The 24,062-nt window shown below is 39.8% G+C and overlaps 1 protein-coding gene across 1 annotated transcript in view; it reads left to right on the forward strand.

The window, feature by feature from the left end:
• The window catches only part of BCL7A (BAF chromatin remodeling complex subunit BCL7A), an 822,965-nt gene that overhangs the window by 738,272 nt on the left and 60,631 nt on the right, over positions 1–24,062 (forward strand). Inside the window, exons 3-4 of the mRNA XM_044068615.1 lie at positions 7,741–7,837; positions 14,165–14,329. Coding sequence (XP_043924550.1) covers positions 7,741–7,837; positions 14,165–14,329 — 262 coding nt within the window. The remainder of the gene's footprint in view (positions 1–7,740; positions 7,838–14,164; positions 14,330–24,062) is intronic.

Genomic DNA, 24,062 nt, shown 5'->3' on the forward strand with positions numbered 1-24,062 from the left:
GAGCTAAGGAGTTGGTACATGAGTAGTTTTCCCAGTTAATGGTGGGGTAGTTGAAGTCTCCCATTATTAGGGTGTTTGGTTGAACCCTAATATTTTCCAGTTCATCAAGAAAAGAGGAGTGGGAATCCTGGGGCATAGTGGGAGATCTGTAGCAAGCTACAATTTGGATTGCAGTTTTGCCCAGAGTTAGTTCCACTTGGATAACCTTGGATGCATTATGCTGAGCAACTAGCCTGGAGGTGTGGATATCCTTAATGAATATGGACACATCTCTGCCTTTGGTGTTTCTGTCCAGGTTACATGGCCGAAAAGTGTGGTATGGGTTATAGCCTGGTAGTGCAGGGGTGCTCTCTGGAGCCTTGAACCAGGTCTCAGGAACTGCACAGATATCGATTTTCTCCGTTTTAAGGAGTGCCTCGAGTGAGTGCATTTTGAGATTTAGACTTCTAGCATTGAGTAGCATTACCCTCAGTTTTTGCTTGCCTGTTCCTGTTACGGTGGTGAATTTGTTATTTGAACCTTGCCTAAAAAAGGCACTATAGGGGCAGCAAGAGCCTTAGCCAGTGTCCGGAATCCCAGGGGAGACAGGTGCAGGCCATCTGTGGCAAAGCATCGTGGTCTGTCGACCATGTCATCCCAAGCAGACATATACTGGATCCCCTTAGAATGAGCTAGGCTTATAATGGATCACAAGGGCAGCTAGTCTACTGTTTGCCTATGAACCTATGAAATGTATTTTAGTTCCAACCAGTAAATTACATCTGGAGTGTAGCCTACATTTTTTGTAAGTAGAACAGAAATCAGCCTCTGCCCAAAAGTAACCTCTCCCAGCATATGGCCACAGGCTATAAAGAAATAATCCACTTTATATGGCCATGTAAACTGCCTCCCAACCCATGGTTTATCATACTATTCCAGTGGGGTTTCTTAGAAGTGCAGTAGACATCGTAAAAGTTGTTTGATCTCCCCATAGTAATTATATGCACATCTGTCAGTACTGCATCCAGAAATGTATATTTTGTACTCAAGTCTAATATTGTTGCCTCCACATGTTATTAAAAAAAAATATCTGAACCTTCAAAACATTGCCTGCATAAACAGAAGGAAGCATTCATTCGGCTATGCTACTTATAACTATAAACCTAGAGTACTTTTAGAGGTGCATACCTGTCAGATAAACATGCTGTGTATTGCTTTGTACTATAAACATTAGTTTAGACAATTCTAAAGATTGTGTAATGAAAAGGAGTATGTGGATATATACTATCTTGTACTGTAATACATCATACAAACACACATTAGATATAGTTAACATTCAGCCAAATCTGTTGCTATGTTACTATATGTGGATATATACTATCTTGTACTGTAATACATCATACAAGCACACATTAGATATAGTTAACATTCAGCCAAGTCTGTTGCTATGTTACTATATGTGGATATATACTATCTTGTACTGTAATACATCATACAAGCACACATTAGATATAGTTAACATTCAGCCAAGTCTGTTGCTATGTTACTATATGTGGATATATACTATCTTGTACTGTAATACATCATACAAACACACGTTAGATATAGTTAACATTCAGCCAAGTCTATTGCTATGTTACTATATGCTGATATATACTATCTTGTACTATAATACATCATATAAGCACACATTAGATATAGTTAACATTCAGCCAAGTCTGTTGCTATGTTACTATATGCTGATATATACTATCTTATACAATAATACATCATACAAGCACACATTAGATATAGTTAACATTCAGCCAAGTCTGTTGCTATGTTACTATATGTGGATATATACTATCTTGTACTGTAATACATCATACAAACACATGTTAGATATAGTTAACATTCAGCCAAGTCTATTGCTATGTTACTATATGCTGATATATACTATCTTGTACTATAATACATCATATAAGCACACATTAGATATAGTTAACATTCAGCCAAGTCTGTTGCTATGTTACTATATGCTGATATATACTATCTTATACAATAATACATCATACAAGCACACATTAGATATAGTTAACATTCAGCCAAGTCTGTTGCTATGTTACTATATGCTGATATATACTAACTTGTACTGTAATACATCATACAAACACACGTTAGATATAGTTAACATTCAGCCAAGTCTGTTGCTATGTTACTATATGCGGATATATACTATCTTGCACTGTAATACATCATACAAGCACACATTAGATATAGTTAACATTCAGCCAAGTCTGTTGCTATGTTACTATATGCTGATATGTATTTCTATAATACATCATACAAGCACACATTAGATATAGTTAACATTCAGCCAAGTCTGTTTCTATGTTGCTATCCATTTGGAATGAATTATTTGTCTCTTGTTGACAGGGTTAGTCCCAGTAAGCTAATTAATGGCCTTTTTTCAGGGGAGACTCAAGGTAGTGTTTTATTTGTATTACTAAGGGTAAATTCGGCCAGGTCATTAGGTAACTTCCTTTACTCTTTTCGTTAGGTGCTATGAAATCTTTTACATTTACCTGAGTTACCACCAACTCAAGCAGATGAGCCCTCAGTGTAACATGTCATTCAAAGGACAGCACACTCAGGAGTGCAACACCACCCTTATGCTGCACTGCACTGTCAGCAATCCATCTACCCAGTGCGGGAATAGAACCTACAGCCTTCTGCACCAAGGACAAGTGTGCTACCTGTTGAGTCACTGACACTGCAAGTATGCATCTTTACTGGAGTTCCGCTGTGGCGACCCCTAACTGGGATAAGCCAAAAGACACGACAACAACAACAACTGACGGTTAGCACTCAGCATTAGCCTGATCCCACATAAAAACAATACCAAGCAGTGACTGTATCCACATCAGTTTCAGACTTGCTTGGGCCCCTCCCAGGGTGAAGCTGAACTCATCGTTTGAGAAACTGAGGTCTGACCAGTTACTTTTTCCCTTTTTGTATTGTGACTGTTACCCTAAACATATTTAAAATATAATAAACCAGTACAGTCTAAAAATCCAAATGAATCCAAGTTCTATAAATGGCCCATTCACTTGCTTGATACTAGTTTTTCTCTGTATTTTTCATTAATAAGCTGCTGTAAATCTAAATTTCAACTCTAAATCTAATTTAATTAAAAACAGAAAATATATACCACCTCCAGTAAATAAAGCTAATAATAAAAATATGTGCCTTAAGTTGAATTATGGGTTATCTGCAGTACATATTTTGTATGTTATGTCTTTTCAGTCATGCCTGGCCTAACCAGTCCTCGTTGTGGCTATAAACATGCTAGCAGATTTGAGGGTTATACAGTGCCTCTCCTAAGGACATGCATCTTCCTGCACATTCCCAATGAAGGCTTTCATGCAGGCAGTTTATTGGAGACCAAGCATACCTCCCAGCTGTTACTGCCTGCAAGACGTTTTGCTCCAGTAGGCTTCCACAGCAAGCCGTACTGCCACCCTCCCCAAGCCGAGTGAACCTGTGTTGACCACTCATTCCCATTCTCCCCTGCCTGATTTCTCTAGTTCCTCACCTGCTGATTAAATTCAGTTTGTGTTGAGTCAGAGTCAGGGTGTTATACCCTCTGTCAGACTTGTAATTTATTGATGGGTAAAAAGAGATTTTTTTTTTTTTTTTTTTTTTTTGTGGGGTGGGTCACACCGAGGCACAGTAGTTACCATTTCTCCCTGGCAGTATTTGGTTCTCCATTTCAGTTCCCAGTTAGGGCCTTGTGTAGAAAGTCTGGATGTCCTCTGAATCCACTGGGTTTTTTGTTGGGTCTTCCAATTTCCTTCCACATCCCAAAAGACATGCCATAGGTGAATTACACATCCTTCAAGTTGCCATTAGGTGTGTGTGTGCCATGTATTGGTGAATGTACCCATCCTGTGATGGACTGGCAGCCTTTCCAGAATTGTTTTTCTGCTGCATAGTCACTTGAGTGTAAGGATAGGTTGTGAATCCTCTGTGAATTTAAATTGGAAAAAGTGGGTATCAGAGAGTGAATGAATTTGATGTCTTGATCCAAGAAGGATATAATTATTGTCCTCCCTCTCTCTGCGTTTATAGAGTAAGTGCCTCGTGTCATGCACGTCATGCATGCCATCTGTAAAGAAACTAATGTAACACCATGCTGTCTACTGACTTTCCAGTTAAGGTTTGATATTTTAGTGGTGGTATAAATTATTAGCTGTGTATAACTTTAACTTGACAAATGTTTTGTTCATTGTTTCACCAGTTACTAAATGTTTGAAAATCAAGAAGACTGTAAGTAACATCTGTGCATTTTCATCCCCTGTTAGAGGGTAATCACTGTGCGATGTCTTTACCTTAGTATGTGCAGCAGCCCTCCTTCACTGCCTCCAACTTTATCTTACAGTTGAGGAAGTGGTTGGTAATCTGATGCCTAATATTTCTTGTTTTTGAATAGATATTCTATGCAGAATGCACTCAGAAGTGTTTCTAGTAGTTGACAAGTAAATACTTTTCTGCCATCAGCCTGAGTGAGGATCTTCTGCAGTCTATAGAGGCCCTTGGATTTTATCAGTGCTGTCTCTTATATTCTAGATATGTTGCATGTACTTGCAAGTATCTTACAGATCTTCACTGGGTTAAAAGCATGGTAAACACATGTCATTACTAAGTGGCTAGTCAAATGTTTTCTAGCATTGCATAAGTAGAATTTTAACTGAAATTCAAGACTAATATACTGAGAGCACCTCTCAGGACACCAGCATTTAAGGTAAATACTTATTTTGGTCCAAGCAGAGAGACTGCATTCTTCATGTCATCCTTTAGGTTTGTTACTTTTCGGCTATCCTACCAAAAGAATAAAGCTATACCATTGTTTCTCCCATCTAAAATATGAATTGTTAAACATAAGTTTAATGTTTAATGGATTAGTCACAACTCCTGTACACTGAAAAAAAAAATTTCACAGTTAAGGAGTAGAAGATAGTTATCTGTACATTCTTAAACAACATGGTCTAGTAAGAATTTGTCCTAGTGTTGTTTCTGTGGCTGCTTGTGTCCAAACACATGCCATAAACTGCAGAATGTTCTGTCTGTGTGTGAGCACACTCCCAGGATGTACGTTTCTGTTTGACCTGAACATTAGCAAACATAGCTTCTCTTCTGTATCCATCATGCACTAATTTTTGTCAGAATCCTGTTTTCTTTCAAACCACATGTGATTTTAAGTGCATATTTTTAAAGTAGTGTGTTGCTGCTAGTAAGCAGAGCCAGATCATAGTCTAATAGGTTCCTAGGCAGGGTAATGGATCAGGGCCCCCCTGCATCCCCACCCATCAGCCATTCCACTGTCCCATTACTTGCCTCTCTCTACCCATTTACCTTAAAACACTGTTCAGTCCTGTCGGTGCACAGATTATTTTCTTTTTTTATTTCTACAAGGATTGCAGATATATGGATTTAATTTAAAACTTTTATTTCAAAATTTATAACACAAACACTGATAGCCATTTGCTAAACAAAACAAAAATAGTGCCATAATGAAAACAAAATTAGTATGAGCAACAGTAAACTTCTCAATCCTTGAAGCTGTTGGTTATTGAAACTGCATTTATAGAAAATGCATCCGACCAGTGGAGGATTAAGTGTACCTTTGGGTTGTTTTCAAACCGTGGGTCAACTTCACACATTTTTAGAGCCATTCATAAATGCATGTCTTCTTTAATACATTCAGGAAGGTGAATCAGATTATATTCTTTATTTAATACAGTACCACTTGTAGTATGTTATAAATTTGTTGTTTTTAATGTTTTTGTAATAAGCAGTGAAATAAAACACGTGAACCAATAATGACAGGGCTACCCATTTCGGAACATTTCAACCATAAAAGGCCACTCAAACTGCTGTCATTATAATCCACCAATAATAGTCAATATGCACGATCTCTGCAGACGTAAAAGTCATATGAATAATTCCATATTAGAGTTCTGTAACTAATGAAGCGGTTGCTGCTGGCAAATAACTGCATTTCAGTGCTTCATCTGCAATTTCAGTGCCTGCTGCCCTTGAAGAATAAAATTGCCTATGCTACTTTAAAAAAAAAAAAAAATGGTGTGCCAGTGATATGCCATAGGGAATGGCTGGCAAGCAGGTAGTAGATTCATATTTAGCAGGCATCTCATTCAAAGGAGAAGACACTCAGGAGTGCAGCGCTTTTTCAGGATTGGCAGGGCCTAGTGTTGGTAATATTTTTAGAGTTGTGTGATAAGTATTGGTACTCTTGTTGAAGACTGAATTGGGCGATGTTGTAGTTGAGGGCCTCACCAGTTCGTTATGCGCAGAAGTGGGCGTGTCGCAAATTGAGTGACAACCTGTTTTTTTAAAAAGCGTTCCTGATTCTTTTTGAATTTGTCCTCGAGTTTGGAGAGAAAAGATTGAGGGCTATGGTATTAGTTTCCCGTACTTTCGTAGTGTATTTAACAGATAAACGGGACCAGTTCGCGAATTGTCCTAGTGTGTTTCGTTAAGTTACTGGGGTAGAGGACTGAGCACAAATGATCAATTTCAGACTCTGCATAGGGAAGAAATTAAGTGCATCGTGTATCAAAAAAGTGTGCAAGGATTATATATTTCCCTTGAAGTTGTTGGAAAGAGTACGCTGCTGTAGTTAGCTTAACAAGCTAATGTAAGTGAAATGTCATACCGCGCCCTGTAGCTTGTGTTTTGCCTTACGATGTCAACAGGAGCATTAAAAAGGGATTTGCTTTGACAGACTTGTGTATGCATTAAGTAACGTCAGTTGTATGGGGGTGGGGTGGTTACAATTTTTTTTATAGGCGTGACATATGATGAAAGAGGTTTGGACGTGGTGCGCTTAGTTTTTTGGAAGCTGTGAGTTGACCCCTAACTTACACTGTGTGTTGTAAAACAGTGTTTTGTCTCTGTTTGCAACTTTTTACTGTACTAAAGGAGAGTTACTTTAACTTATAAAATTAGATGTGGCTTTGCCTCCTTATCCTGCGTTTGTGCGAGTGAAGTGCTTGTTTTGGAGCTTAGGCGTTGTTGTTCGCTTACAGGAGAAACACTTGCTACCATTCAGTGCTTTGGGGTTGAAGTCCAGTTTGTCTAGTATAAGGAGGTAGGTGGGGGCGTAAGATGCTAAGCAATCTGTGAAATGGTGTAAGTTTCTTAATGTTTCGTCCTTGGCCAGTTGTGGTTAGGAACCATCGCATTCCGACTCTGACAAAGAGAACTATAATGCTACACGGTAAAAAGCCTGATGACATGTGTTTTGACGGTTTTGTTTCTTTGCTGATTATAGTATATATTATTAGTGCAATAAAGCTTGTCAATGACAGATGTTGGTAAACAGTTTACTGTTATATTTACTATCATATTACAATGCCAGTGCACTTTTTCTTCGGTTGTACATTCGGAGGGAATGCATATTCATGAATGACATATCAGGGGGGTGGGTTTGGGGCGGGGCTTGCTACTGCGCATCTGGTGAGGGCCTCAGCTACAATATTGCCCTGAATTGTTTCTGGGATTGTATTGTTTATCAGGTGCCTTTCATAGATCTCACACACCATATAGAATCAGTCCCTTTTAAATAAATTGTTAAAGGGTAGATGTAATGCAATCATCAGAAACTTCCAATAGCACCATGTGCCATGTAGAAAAATCCTGATCAGATTATTTGCTGATTTCTTGCTGGAAATGAAAGTAATCCCATGTTTGTGATTTCAGAAAAGTAAGAACAAAAAGAAAAGCAAAGAAGAAAAGTGTGGTTCTGAAGTGACAACTCCAGAAAATAGTTCTTCCCCAGGGATGATGGATATGCACGGTGAGTAGGACGTGTATAACAACCCTTGTATGTTCCAAGTGTTAGATCTGATTATTGAGGCGCTGTGTAAATGTCGGTTTCTGCAGGCAGTTTTTATAATAATCCCCATCGTGTGTAAGTATTTCTTCCCAAAATGGCTCAACGATGGTTCCAACTGGATATGAGGTATATGCTTCTTAATGTAGTTAAGACTGCATAAAAATTTACCAGTTAACAGAGAGACCTTACAGACATTGGTTGGAAAGTCTGCTACAAGTACTTCACACTACAAAATACCTAGTATCAATTTTAATTATATTTCTTTCACATTTCACATGCTGGAATTGTGAACTGTTTCTACACAGCTGTTTTTGTGGAATGGAGCTATCTGTTGTTTTAACATTTTGGGTGTGAGTTTTGCACCATGGAGAATGTCATTCTGTTTTCTGCTGTGACCCGATACTGCATCTTAGATGTCACAATATTACAATGAATATGTGCCATGCTTTTTGTGTGTAAGCTTTATAGTCGAGAAGTATCTTCTCATGTCCTTCTGTTCGGTGTTGCAGTATTCTATATATATGGGTTTTATGCCCATCGACCTGACGTCCAGCCGGTATACAAAAGCTTAGAGCCACTGCCTGTACTGGAGACATTGCACAAAGGCACAGACAACGTCAGCCATAAAAGGGACATCCGTATGTACAATCTTCAGAACTTTTTCGCCGCCTTTTGGAAAGGCTGACTCGTGCATTTGGTCTGCCATTGGATACCGTCGGTGTTGTCTTTCACCTTCAGATAAGTACCCCATAGGGGATTTAATGTATTACTACTTCCTTTTGTTTTTGTTAATGTCATCCAAGAAGGGCAAGTGTAGGTATGGAAGGCAAATTCCACATAATGATAATCACATGCTATGCTTGTTTTGTTTAGGGCCTAATCACGACCACCGGTCCTGCTCTGTTTGTCAGGCCTTTGTTCCTAAAACATTGTGCAGTCACCTGATGGCCTTGAATCTTTATTTAGAAAACCAAAGACTTAAACGTCTGGATAGGAACGCTATCGAAGGTTCCTCGAGTGCTTCTGAGCCATCTGTAAAGAGGAAGGTTAGCAAAGCTAGGCCCGAATCCTCTTTATCTGTGCCTATTCCCTCCAAAGTACCCCTTGAGGTTGATGAAAGCCTGGTAGTGTGACTGGAGGTAGGATCTTCTCCCTCAGTGGATACCGGTATGGAAGCTGTCAGGAGTGCAGATTTTAGCATGTCCAAGGCTATACAGATGTCTGGTTTAGACGACCTGGGAGAACCATAGCTAATTAGTGCAGAAGACTGTGGGACTGTTGCACCTTCTTTGTCTAGGGAGGTGTCAGAGATAAGGCCTACATCCATCATTTCTCCCCAAAAGGAGAAGCATGTTAAAAAGAAGCAAAAAAAACTAGGCATGTTCCTGCTCCTTCTACCCCTACATCAGATTGGGATGTTTTTTCGCAGGGTCTCATTAAGGCTCTGATGGCTTTGAGACCTCCGACTCCGGCGTCTTCTATAGCCAATCCAGCATTCTCCCCCTCTCCAGTGCTGCCATCGGGGTCTCAGGGTCCTTCTTCAGGGCAGCCTGTAGAATTTAAAATTCATGACACTGATTCTGAGGAGTTTTCCTTAGCTGAAGACTCCTTAGTACATTCCACCCAGATCCCTTTTCCACTGGAATATGCTTCCCCAGAGGAAGAGTCTAAGGGGGGGGGGGGTCTTTCCCATAGAAGAACTTTCTTTTGGGGAAACTGTTAATAAAATGAGAGAATTCTTGGGATTCTTCTCAAATCTCAGAAGAACAAAAGCAATATTATGAGCTACTACAGCTGGAGATCCCTGCTCCTTCAGCAGTTCCTCCAGTCCTGCCAGCCTTCTTAGATGCCTTTAAAGCAGCATGTAAGGCCCCTGACTCCCAGTCTTTTGCCCCTAAAAGACCTGATCGCTTCTATAAGGGGTCCCTGAGGATTGCAAGTTTCTTTTTAAATGCCCCTCAGCTGTCCCAGCTGTGGTTTCCATTACTTCAGATAAATTTTCACAGCTGTCTCTCTCTACCAAACTGTTTCCTTCTGATAAAGAAAGTAAAATTTTGGAAATAATGGGTAAGAAAGTCTATCCCTTTTCCACCTTGGCTATCCGGGCTTTAAATTAACAAATGCACATGTCTAGGTATGCTTTGGCCTTGCTGTCTCAGGCTACCCACGCTCTTTCCCTATTTACTGAATCAGAGGCTAAATCACTGGCTCTCACTTTTATCAGCCTCCTCCCAGGTAGCCAGGCAATCAATCAGGTGTGGTTATAATGTAGTTGAGGCCTCTTCCAGAGTAGCAGCAGCAGCTTCTGTTCTTAGAATGCATTCCTGGCTATGTCACCAGGCACTCCCTGATGACATAAAGACAAAATTGCTTGATGCTGCTCTGGATAATTGCTCCCTCTTTGGCAAAGCAGGTGCAGAATTATTTTAAATCACTGCAGGAAAAAGGTAGGGAGCTTCAGGATTTGAAACGCTTGTTTCTCCAGTTCCAAAATTTCATAGGAACTTTCCTGCCAAGACTCCTTTTGTCAGGAAACCTGCTCGCAACTGCACTTCTGCTCCTTCTGGAACTAGGCCTCATAGGTCTTCTAGGAGACAACCACAGGCTCAGGCTGTTATTTCTTCTGCTGCCCCTTCTCAGCAGCCCTTTCACCCTAGACAAAGTCATACCCCCTTGTCTCTTCACCTTTCTCTTTCCCTTTCTGCTTGGATGGAAATTACTCAGGACTCCTGGGTGATTTCAATTATTCAAACCAGATACTTTGAGTTGGGAGACTCTCCCTCCCTTTCAGGGAGTACCTCAACACCCCCCCCCCCCCGTCAACTGAATCTCTTTCCCTCGATTCTTACTCAATTTTTCGATCAAGGCACCATTCAGTCTGTCCCTCCAGACCAACTGGGGAGGGGATTCTACTCCAGGATTTTTCTAGTTCCAAGGAAAGATGGTCCTTGGAGGCCCATAGTAGATCTTTCCCTGTTAAACACTTGCATGGTGATGCCTTCTTTCAGAATGGTATCCCTGCCAGCTCTCCTTCACTTGGTCCCTCCTCAAGCCTTCTTAGCTTCTCTGGATTTCAAGGATGCATACCTGCATATCCCTATTCATCCTCACTTCAGGAAGTTTTTGCATTTTGGTGGGTTCTTTGCACTTTCAGTTTACTGACTTGCCCTTTGGCCTTTCTAAGCTCCAAGGGTATTCACAAAGTGCATGGCCCCATCTATTGCCTATTTAAGGCTAAAAGGCCTACAGGTTTACCCATACTTGGACAGTCTTCTGTTTCTGGCCAACAGTCCAGACTTGTTAACCCAACATCTGAATCTAGCTATTCCCTTTCTGCAGGCCCTGGGTTTCTCAATAAATTTAAAAAAGTCATCCTTCACACCAAGTCAGGATCTTATATTCCTGGGATGCAGGTTATGCACAGACTTGATAATGTTTTTACTTCCTGTGGAGAAAGTAACTTATCTCAAGACATTCATGGAGGCGCCTTCCATCATGGCCAGGGTGTTTCTGAAACTGCAGAACTGGACATTTTTGCCTCTCCTATGAACAGGCAACTTCCTCGCTTTTGTGCAAGGGTCCCTCACTGTCAAGTGTGGAAGGTGGACACTCTGTCTTTCTCAAGGAAGGGGATGTTTCTCTATGCACCCCCTTCCCCTTAATTCAGAAAGTCCTGTTGAAATTTCTACAGGAGAAACCCAAAATTTTGTTACTCCATTTTGGCCAAGATAGTACGGGTTCCCTCTTCTGATTTCACCTCTGTGAGCAACAAGAAAGGAGGAACACCGTATTATCCTCTGTGCAGAAAGGCCATGAGTGTGTTGGAATGGGCAATGTCTTCCAGGTGCTTTCTTCGTGCAACTTGTATATCTGGGAGTTCCAACGTGCTGGCCGACAAACTCAGCAGGTCCATCTTGAGTTCTCACGAGTGGTCCCTGAATACATCACTGGTGAGGCAGATCTTTGCCCATTGGGGGTCAACCATGCTATGACCTTCTTGATTCCCCAGTCAACTACAAATTCAGCAATTACTTTGCCCATCAGGGGAGTCACCCAGGAATGCTGTTGTTCACGGTTGGCCTCCGGGTCTCCTCTGTGCTCACCCTCCTGTTCCCCTAATACATAAAGTCTTGCAGAAAGCTTGTCATCTGAAGAGCTCTGTCATCCTCATTGCCCCTTTCTGGCCTTGTCAGGCTTGGTTCTCATTTCTAAGGTCTCGTCTGAAGTATCCACCTTGGATACTGGATCCCATTCCGGATCTCTTCTCCCACTTCCCAGTCTCTTGACCCTTTGTCTAACCGCATGGTTTCTCCAGTTCTAGTAATCCTAACACAGTCCAGGACCCCCCCCCCCCCCCCCGTGAGGAACATCTACAGAGAGTGCATTCCAGTAAGTGGAAAAAGTTTTCCATTTGGGACCAGGTAATGGAATCTAGATCCCTTTTCAGCCCCTATTCCTGATGTCTTGCTCTTCTTATCTTCCCTCTTTCAAGATGGGGGGAATTTCTCTACTATTAAGCTCCAGTTGGCTACCATCTCTAATTTCCATGTCAGCAATGAGCCTGCCTTTTCTTCTAAGTTATGCAAAGCCTTTATGAAAGGAGTTTTTCTTCTTAGGCCTCCTATTAAGGATCCATCACCTCCATGGGACTTGACTTTGATGCTGCAGTCAAAAACATTTGAACCTGCTAGTTCATGTGACTTTAAATTCCTGTCCTGGAAGATGTTCTTTTTAGTAGCCAATACTTCTGCCAAGAGGATATTGGAACTACAGGCTTTGTGCATTACACCCCCATTTGTGGAAAAAGTTTTCCATTTGAGACCAGGTAATGGAATCTAGATCCCTTTTCAGCCCCTATTCCTGATATCTTGCTCTTCTTATCTTCCCTCTTTCAAGATGGGGGGAATTTCTCTACTATTAAGCTCCAGTTGGCTACCATCTCTAATTTCCATGTCAGCAATGAGCCTGCCTTTTCTTCTAAGTTATGCAAAGCCTTTATGAAAGGTGTTTTCCTTCTTAGGCCTCCTATTAAGGATCCATCACCTCCACGGGACTTGACTTTGATGCTGCAGTCAAAAACATTTGAACCTGCTAGTTCATGTGACTTTAAATTCCTGTCCTGGAAGATGTTCTTTTTAGTAGCCAATACTTCTGCCAAGAGGATATTGGAACTACAGGCTTTTGTGCATTACATCCCCATTTATGGGTTTTCACAAGGACAGGGTGTCTCTTAGAACAAGTCCTTCTTTTATCCCCAATGTGGCCTCTGAAGCAAATCTCAATCAGTCGATTCACCTACCTGTCTTTTTCTGTAATTACTCTAATAAAGGAGAAAATATCTTGCATTGTTTAGATGTCCACAGATAATTGCATTTTCATTTGAAAAGAACTATGGAGTTTAGAATGGCAGACCAACTTTTTGTGGCTTTCTCCCAAAACAGAAGGGCAGTTTCCAAAGTGACTATCTCCAGGTGGATTGCTGGCTGTATTTCCCTCATTTATGCTAGTCTGAATTTAGAACTTTCCAGACCAGTAAGACCCACTCCATTAGGTCTGTTGCTACATCATGGGCCATCCTGGCTAGACTCTCCCATGATGAGATCTGCGCTACTGCGACTTGGTCTAATTCTCATACCTCCCATTTCACTATACAGATTGGATTTGGTATCTAGGAACAGGGCTTCCTTTAGTTCCTCTATGCTCTGGCATATCTTTCCTTGAGGCCATCCAGGGTTCACAGTAGCTGGGGACTCTGACCCATCTGTGAGAAATGTTGACATGGATAGCATCAGATAAAAAGAGTTATGTACTTACCATAACTTGCCATCTGTGCTATCCAGTGTCATTTATTCCACACATTCCTGCTCTCCATTCCCCCTTCCTTCTGGTAGGCGTGGTGAGGCTGAAGTGGGTTGGATCTGGCAAAAAGTTTTTGACTTCTGTTGCAGATGTGTTGTGTTTCTGCATTTCAGCTAATTTAGCAAACTCAATCTGAGGGTTAGAATGCAGCAAGGGATTATGGGAAGGGGAGGAGCTTGAGCTCTGGTTCTGTCTGAAAAGTGGCTGGCTCAGATCCCAGACCCATCTGGTAGAAATAATGACACACTGGATAGCACAGATGCCAAGTTATGCTAAGTACATAACTCTTTATTCTTTGTGATGCTGGTTTTGTATGTTTGATTTGCTAATTGTTTCCTGGAAGGTATACTTTGTCTCAAATGTTTTATTAAAGATGTAAGGGTGTATTTTCTGTATATTTATTTGGCTGTTTTATCATTCTTTTTCCAGATGATAACAGCAATCAGAGCTCCATAGCAGATAGTTCACCTGTAAAACAAGAAACCAGTAGCACTCCAAGCCCAGCACCGGAGCAAAATTCTGCTGCACAAGAAGGCACTGAACCCAAGTCAGAAGAAGTCCATCCTGTTGCAAAAGAAACGCCCTGTTCTGAAGGTGATTGAGTATAGTATTTTCTGACTCAACTGTATAATGTATTTGATGTTTTAATTATTTTATTTAATTTGTTAACCAGATAATTTTAGAAGGCATGTGTGCCGCATTTCAAGGGCAGCCTGGAAGCACTTCAGGTTAAGTGACTTCCACAGAGTCGCACTGTAGGCAAATGGAGAGTGAGGCAGCAGAGAATGGGCCACAGTGTAATGCTTGTTAGCATCTCAGTATCTGTAGACTTTACCACAAACAGGGTACAAACTCAGTAGACCAATAAAAAAACACCGCCCAGCTATTCAGGACCCGAAACCAGCAGCAAAAATATTCCAATCGTGATGCAATTACTAGCGGTAGCCAAAAAATTGTATAAGCAAACAGTCTTTATTAAAATGAACCAAATAAACCAAGCGCTTTCACCCGTGTATTGTCGGGCTTTTTCAAGGAAAATCTTTGAACACCATTGTGCATCTCTTTAAATAGTTAATTCAAGTCACATGATAAAATTAATTAATTAATTTCCATTAGATTTCGCAAAGACTTCTCTCTCCAGCAAAATGTTGTACTTAGTTTAAAACTGTAGAATCTATATATCCAGGTTCACTATCGCATTCCTTTGAATATTCAATTAAATGCGCTCAACATACATAACTAATAAAAACTTAATAATATTGATCTTTTAAATACTAAATTTCATGATATAATACATTAAAATACATAAAAAACTCCAAATCCTTTTTCATGAAAAAATAATAACAAATAAACTCTACATTCATACAACCATTTTAGTGATCTATTACTATTCGTATTAAATATGATAAATTTAATAAACTGATCTTTCTCAATATTATAAACGTGAATAAACAAAGAATCACATCTAAAACCTTCACAAAAAGTGAATATCAAGAATAGTAAATCAATTAAGTAATATAAAATAAGATTAGCTCAAAAGTATTAACCTTTTGCCAAAAGGGTAAGTATGTGTATAAATATGAATTAAAAAACTGTGTTACAGTATGTCTTTTGAGGGAGAGATGACTAGAACTGTTATAATCTTGCTTTTCTTAATTTTAAGACATTCATGATGTTAATAGAGTCATTCAAACTGGGAGACTTTGTAGAGTTTAGTTTCAATTGCCAATATAACTCACAATACTCTAACGTTGTTTCCCAGTTACCACCTCTAATGTCTTGTGTGACTTGCTCTAATACAAAAAACTTCACGTTCATTTTTTCACACATTAGGGAGTGTTTATAAAAGGCATTACTCTCTTTCTGTTTCGTCACATCGTTGAAATGTTCATAAACTCGCCTCCTTATATGTCGTTCACTTTTTCCTATATAAAAACTGTCACAGGTTATACATATACCTACATATACTACCCCCCTTGTGGCACAATTATAATATTTCCTAGCGGTAAAGTTGAATTTCGTGGAGGGGATACTAATCCATTCCTGATTGATCATAGCATGGCATTGTTTACAATTACCGCACGGGTAGGTGCCAACTCTCTTTTTATTTTTATTACTCTCTAAATTATGTTTCATTTCAAAAATCTCTTTCAAATTCTTACTTCTTTTCCTAACAAAATGTGGTCTTTCTGAAATAAAAGTTTTTGTATCTTCGTGAAAACTAAGAATAGGCCAATATTTAAGGATAGTATTTTCAATTTCTTCAGAATTCTTATTAACGGTATAAATGAAACTGCTTTTACCATCCATTATATTTTCATAGTTGGTCTGTGGAGGATTAAAAGAAGCTACTCCTAACAGTGGCGGGTACAGCGTGTCTCTTTTCTGACTAATATCCTGTACCAGATCTTCAAACAATTTATCTGGGTAATCTTTTTCTGAGAAAACAGTTTTTAGAATCTTCACTTCTTCATTGAAATCTTTCAGGGTACTGCACATTCCAGAAGCTCGAATTTAACTGTCCCTTGATAATACCCCTCTTTTGGAAGTGTGGATGTCCGCTGTTATAATGGAGGTAGGAGTTAGAGAATGAGCTTTTTCTATATAATTTGGATTGAAAACATTGATTTTCATAATCTTTGACAATGGTTACATCCAAATAATGTAGTTTGTTCTTATCGATATTGTGTGTAAATTTAAAAAAATGCTGTTGTGTTATTAATGTAGTGTAAAAATTCAAAAAAACTCTCCTCACTACCCTTCCAGAAAATACAAATGTTATCCAGAAACCTCCTATAATATAAAATGTCCTGGTGCCATTTACTCAAAAAAATATATTTCTTTTCCCAGAAGTACAGCACAATGTTTGCATATAAAGAGGCACACGAGGCCCCCATTGCCACACCTTTTCTTTGACGATAGATTCTCCGTTGAAATGTATGAAATTGTTCTCAAGGACAATTTCCATAAATTCTATTAATAAATTAATGGTTGTGGCAGTTTGGGGCTACCTCTGTTGCTAGAATGTGACTAAACCATTCTAATCCTATTTCATGCGGAATACTCTGGAAAAGGTCTATCACATCCACTGTAACCATCAGAAGCTGGGAACAGAACATACTTTGATCTAAATTTCTCAAAAAATCCCAAGAATCCTTACAAATATGGTCTACACTGACCACAAAAGGATTTAAAATGGTGTCAATAAATTTAGCCAGGGGTTCAGTAATACTGCCAGATCCCGATACTATTGGTCTAAACTTGAATGGTTCTAGACCTTTGTGTGTCTTGGGAATACCAAAAATTCGAGCAATTATTGGTTTGTCTACATATAAATAATTGTTTAGTTTTTCTTTCATTGTGTTCTGTAACAAATGATCAAAAAGCAATATTTATTTCATTTTTGGAAACTAATTCATATTGATCAGTATCCTGTAACATGTTATGTATATGGGCCTCATAGTCTGCTTTATACATTAAGATGGTTCCACCCCCCTTGTCAGGTCTCATAACTGTGCATCCCTCGTGTCTTAAATGGTTAATCAACTCAACCTCCTTGTTACTTAAATTATTAGGGGTGTTACTGTGTTTTTGTCATCCCATTCCCCTAATATCCTTTTCAACCAACTCCTCAAAAACTTTCTGGGTGGGGTGCATAGGTGGGTTAAAGGTGCTTTTTCTTGTAAGTTCAGTAGTAGCACCTTTTTGTCCTTTGAAAAATATATTTAAGTTCATTTGTCTCGTAAACAATTTTAAATCAATTAAGATGTCTGGTATAAAGACAGGTTTAAGAGGGACAAATTGAAAACCTTTTAAAAATAAATCAAAACTGTAGACTTTAGTAATACACCTATCAGTTAATGTGTCAGTTTATTAATCACAGGGAGCGACTAGAGCATTCCACTGTTACAGGGGTAGAGGAGAAGAAAGTTGGTAGAAGTAAATGGATGAAATAGACTGTGAAGTTAATGGATGAGGAAGGTTTCTGAAAGTTGTAAAAGAGAATCTGCTGGACCTGTGGGTTGGCAAGTGTTAACTGTAAGTACACTACTGACCAGCAGTGGCCATGCATTTGTCTTGATCTTGTCTAGGACAGAAAGTAAGGGCAGAATCTCTGAAACAAACCTTTGTTTGGGATCTTAAGTTGGGCGAGGGGATTGCTAAGAGCTGGACAGGCAATAGAAATAGGAATTGGGAAGGACTGGGAAAAGGAAGTGGTGATTAAGGAGCTTTGTAGAGAGGGGTCAGTAGTAGTGAAAGCAGTAAGAGAAAAGGGAGGAACAGTATAAAGAAGCCATTATGGATCTCTGAAGAAGTAAGTTAGCTGTTAGGGGTAAAAAGAGAAAGCCTACAGGAAATGGGAGGATGCGAGAGGATGAGTTATTAAACTTGGGAATATAACATTTTGGAAGCAGACAGTGAGGAAAGTAAAAGGGTTAAAAGCAAGGAAGAGAGGGGACTAGATCTAGGCATATTGAGATTGCAAGGAAGCTTTGATAGAATCAGTCAGGCTAGCAAAGGCAGTGAGAATAGGTTAATACTTTAAACAATTTCTTTGTCTTGATTTTTCACATGGAGAAGAAGAAGGGTACTATCCTGGGAGGGGCCTAGGAGTAAGAGGAAGGAGGACCACATGAACAGTAAAGTCAACATTCGTAATGTAGGAGGAGCTAAATGTTGTGGATAAATGGAGGACAAGATAGCAAGTCCCAGATAGGATCTCCCAAGGCTAGTTAAGAGACGACCTATAGTCCTGCAGGCCCCACAGGTGCACGTACACACACACACACACACACACACACACACACACACACACACACACACACACACACACACACACACACACACACACACACACACACACACACACGCGCACACACACACACACAACCTCTCTAGCACATAATGTAGAGGAAGAAGTAGAGAAGAATGAAGAGCAGTTAAATAACCCCACTCCTTATGTTTAGATACAAGGTGCACACAGAGAGCTGTAAACTAGTTAGAATGTCATCACGTATAAGGAAAGTCATGGAAAAAAATCATCCAAAAATCTAAGCTTGTTTCTGCAGGAGTATATGTTTCTTGTTCCAGCACATCATGGGTTAACAGCCAGACATGTGCCAAAAAAAGCTAAAGGTTTCCAGAACTACTGTTACTCATTTCAAATAGATATGGATATAATGTTTTTGAATGCTTAAACACTGTTTTTTTTTTAAGTTTGAAAATATGCAAATGTTTGACAACAGAGTATCCTGTTACACTTTATGGATTTTCCAAGAAACATGGAGAATTAACCCCCCAACTTCTCCTTGTCATTGGTGCATCAGTGTTGGTGGGGGAGGGTCTCAGAAAATAATTACACATGCGTAGCTTTATATATAAAGCCTCTGGTATTGGAAAGGTCCTCCTTTATTAAAGATAACCTTTTTTAATGTTGTTAAATGAATTTTAGGCTCTGAAAGTGGGATGTTTTTGTAGTATATACTAATATACACAAGTATGTTGTGAATCGGAGCTTGAGGCTGTATGTATTATATTGTGTAAGACAATAACTATTTTGTGAAGTTTAATGTATTTATGTTTTTGTTGGATTATGTTTTTTTATTGATGCATTATATAAACAAATTAAAGGCTTAGCTATGGGGGCAGTTATTGCCCCCAGTTTTGCCTGTTTGTGATCTGTTTGGAGCATGGATTTCATTGTTGGTATATGAAGGAACTTTTTTTTTCAGCGAGGTTCATCTGAAAAAATCAAATCTGTTTATTACGTAACCTGAATAAATGTCATGGATATTGCCATTTGTTTTACCAGGCATACTAAATGTCATAGTTTTGTGCATGTAGAAATATTTTTTGATCATCAGACAGTTGGAAACACCAGTACATATTACAAAACCTATTTAGATGTAGTTTTGGATGCAGTAACAAAGCACAAGAAGGATACCAGCCACAGGCCAGTATATTAACTGAAAGACTAGTTAGGGATACCACTTAGTGTTAACAGTGAAAGACTGGTTAGTAAGGGCTACTGCTCACATAGTGTTATTAACAAAGAAAGACTGGGTAGTAAGGGATACCACTCACATACTGTTAACAGTGAAAGACTGGCTAGAAAGGGATAAAACTTACATGGTGCTAACGGTGAAAGACTGGTTACTAATGGATACCGCTCACCTATTGTTTACAGTGGAAGACTGGTGTATAAGGTTTACCACTCATATTGTTAACACTAAAAGACTGGTAAGTTAGGGGTACCACTCGCATACTGTTAACAGTTAAAGACTGGTTAGTAAGGGATATCTCACATAGTGTTATTTGTAGTGAAGAGTGGTTAGTAAGGGATGCCACTCATAGTGTTGTTAGTAATGAAAGAGTGGTTAGTAAGGGATACTACTTGCATAGTGTTATTAGTGAAAGAGTGGTTAGCAACGTTTAGAGATCACATAGTGTTATTTGTAGTGAAAGAGTAGTTAGTAAGGGGTACCACTCACATAGTGTTATTAGTAGTGAAAGAGTGGTTAGTAAGGTATACCACTTGCACAGTGTTATTGGTGAAAGAGTGGTTAGTAATGGATACAGCTCACATTGTTGTTAGTAGTGAAAGTGGTTAGTAAGGGATACCATCAGCATAGTGTTATTAGTGAAAGCGTGGTTAGTAATGTACACAACTCACATAGTGTTATTAATAGTGAAAGAGTGGTTAGTAAGGGACACCACTTACATAGTGTTATATTAGTGAAAGAGTAGTTAGTAACGGATAGAGCTCACATAGTGTTATTAGCAGTGAAAAAGTGGTTAGTAAGGTATACCACTCACATAGTGTTATTAACAGTGACTGAAGATTCAGACATGCAGACCTTCTCTGGCACAAGAACCAGAGCCATTTAGTGCCTTTAAATGTGGACAGCATTCATTTTGAAAGTTTATTAACCAAACAGATGCTTATAAGCTTCCTGTTATTATTCTTTAATCCTTTTGCTATCTGCACCACTTGTAATGTGGTATTTATTACTGTTTGCAGGTACAAATGTTTGTATGTAGGCAAGTTTCCTGAATGTTTGTTAGTGTACTGGTGAGCACAATACAGATGTGTGTATTTGTAATGAGAGGAACAGTCTAGCTTATCACTTAAATTAGTCTTTCACTGGTAACAACACAATGTGAGTGGTATCCCTTTTTTCACATTAAGTGCTTAAGGTAATTAAAACTCTACCTGGAGGTGGAAAAGATGCTGATAGTCTATCCAAAGCGTAATATCCTTGGTTAGTACAATTACAGGTATTTAAGCTTCCACATTTGATTATGTCCTTTAGCTTGCAGGCTTACCTTAACTAAATGATCTATAAGAAATTGCACATGTAAATTTCAAAAGACTTATAATTGTTTTTGCTTTAATTGATATTATATTTTTATTAGTTAATATTTTCCATTTGAACTTTGCTCTGCATATGTTTTACCTCTCTTTATGGTCCCTGCATTGCCACACATACCTGACCTCCCTTTCTGCTTTGCCAGTCTTGGTATGTGTATTTCTCCTATGCCTAAACATGCATTTCTTCTGCCCCTGCCTTGCCACCTGTAACTCTTCTGTCCCTGCCTTTCCTCACGTAACTCTCCTGTTCCTACCTTGTTGCATGTAACTCTTCTGTCTTTGCCTCGTCAAATGTAACTATTCTGTTCCTGTCTTGCTGTATTGCCACACATGTACCTGTCCTGTCTTTGCCTTGCCATATGTACTTCTCCTGTATGTGCCTTGCCATACATCTCTCTTCTTTGCCTTGTAAAATCTACTAGCTGGTCTCTCCAAGGCCCAAATGCTGGTCTTCATTATTTGTACACCAGTAACTGTTGCTTTCTGTTTAGTGTTAAACATGTAGTACAGATTTTTATTTATTTATTAAAAAGGTTCAGAAAAGTTTATTATTTTGCAAGTAAGTGTGTTGCTGCCAGTTGGGACATTTGGCCGAGAATATTCTGTGGTATTGTAATGTATGTTAATGTTGTATTGTATAATAGGCTATAAAATAGATAGCAGATTGAACTGTAGGGGTGAGTGATCAGAGCAGGGAGGTAAGGAAGAGCAGGTGGGCAGACTATTCTAGGCATGGGTTTATCAGAGTGGTTGCTAGACCAGTGGAAACCAGAATGTGGGGCAGGAAGGGAAGGTTAGAAGATTGAATTGGGAGGTGAGAGAGAGCTTAGGAGCATGATATGGTAACGGGCGGGGAGGGGGGGTAATGAGAGTGAGTGGAATTGGTAGAAAACAGAATTGCTAGAAGGAGAAATTGGGCTGAGTCATTTGGCAGGGGTTAGGAAGGTGGCACTGAGGAGAGAGATGGCAGGTAGGGCAGCTAGAGAAGAGCAGGTAAGAACCAGGCCAGAGAGATAGGCACAGGACAGGTAGAGAAGGGCAGAGGTAGTAAGCAGGGGTGAGAAAGAGATGGACACGTCGGAAAAAGGTGGAACAGTAGGGGTGGGGTTAAGAAGGTGGTACCCACTATGAGGACAGAGTGCAGTAGAGATCAACATGAAAAGATAGAGAGGTAGGAAGAAAAGGTGGAAGAGGAGGGGAGGGTACTGAGACAGGTCAGACAAGAGGTAGCCAGGAGCAGGTAACAGTGAGGAGGTCTTTTGGGGAGAAGTAAAGGAGGGGGTAGGGAAGGATGTGTCAAGTGTGCTGCATTGTTAGAGAAGGGTTTGTCTGGTGCACTACATTGATAGGGAATGGTTTGTCTGGTGTGCTACGTTGATAGAGCTAGATTGTCAGGTCAGCGAGAAGGGTGGGGTTGGTGCAGGCAGATTTGGAAAGATTGCAGATAGATGGATATTGACATTGGGAATGATGTAAAGTAGGAGAGGTGCATTAGTGTAAGGATTGAGAACAGGGTTTGGGTGTTTGGTAAAATTAAAAACCTTGGCAAAGGAGGTGAGAGAGAGAGACTAAGTTAAAATGAAATAAGTCTCTCGGCTTAGATTTTGAAATAAATGAGAGGAAGTAATTACGATGGTTTGTATAGAGGAGGGATGGACAGCTAGTGTAGTACACTTGGACACTGGTGCATTGTAAGGACAGTAGGGCCAGAGAAGTAGAATATCAGGATAGGGTCTTGGAGGTGGGTGGCCTGTAGTCAGCAAAGTGAGGTAAGTGAGGAGTAGGAACTAGAATGTCTGATTATGACAGGGAACAAGGAAAGAAGCCCTTACGACTGGTAAAAGGATGGATGGAGACTTGACAGACCAACTGACAGCTAAGGTCGGGCTGCATCTTATCTTAGAAGGAGCAGCAGTGCTCAAGAGCTGGTTTGGAATCTGAAGTTGACATGATTGGACAGTCAGACTAAGGCAGAAAATTGAAAGTACTGTCACAGAAGCAACAGAAAGAAGGAGGTGATAAGGCAGGAGGTGGAGTGATCACAGTAACATAAACGTGGTAGAAGAACAAATGAGTTTGGCTTAAAACATAGCTGTGATGCTGTTGATATGAAATTGCAGAGAGTCTAGTGGAAAGATAGGGGAAGTTACAAGCAGTGATGCAGGAGGGAAGGGTGGACATGGCTGGCATTGTAAAAACATTGGCTAATGGAGATGCCAGTGTACAGGCTGCTTATAAATGACAGACAGAGAGAAAAAGCAGAGGGGAATTGTGATGTAAAAAAAAGAAGCATCAGGTGTGAAGTTAGAGTACAGGAGAAATGTCATTCCATGAAGAGTGCGTAGAAGCAACAAGGGTGAGAAACTAGGTTAAAGCACCCTTACGTTTAAGGTAGAGGAAGGGGGGGATTTTGGTCGATCAGTACAGTGTTATTAGCCCCCAGCTGCATCATGGGAGGAGAATGAAAGACTTGAGGTGGAGTAAAAGGGTGGAATAAAAGGAAGTAGTAGTGTTATATCCTCATCTCCTGGGTGGACAGAATGTGTAGAATATCAGTCCATGAAGAGGTCAGTCAGCTAGTGCAAAACTACATGAGAAAAGATAGAATTTTGAATTGGTCCATGGCATAGGAAGCTAGGAATGTCCATACGGAAGTGCCTTTATCCAACCACCATATTTAAAGTGAAAGTAAGTTTAAGAAAAAGACAAGTGGTATGGTATTTCAAGTAGGTTGATGATTCTGAACCTGGGAGAGGCTTCATGATGATGTCTTAGGTTCCTAGGTAAGTACAAGGCTAGTTGCCATTGTGGACCATTTGAAGCCTAGTCAGTTTCCCTTCGTAATAATTAAACCCTGTACCTTTTGTCTGTGAGGTAAACACTTTAACCATTATACCAACCCTTATGTCTTCCTTGGATCACTGTTGCAGTATTCCAAACAGTTGGGGTTATTTC

This window comes from Protopterus annectens, chromosome 4.part0 (genome assembly GCF_019279795.1).
Source record: "Protopterus annectens isolate FY-2018-M chromosome 4.part0, PAN1.0, whole genome shotgun sequence".
NCBI classification, from domain to species: domain Eukaryota; kingdom Metazoa; phylum Chordata; order Ceratodontiformes; family Protopteridae; genus Protopterus; species Protopterus annectens.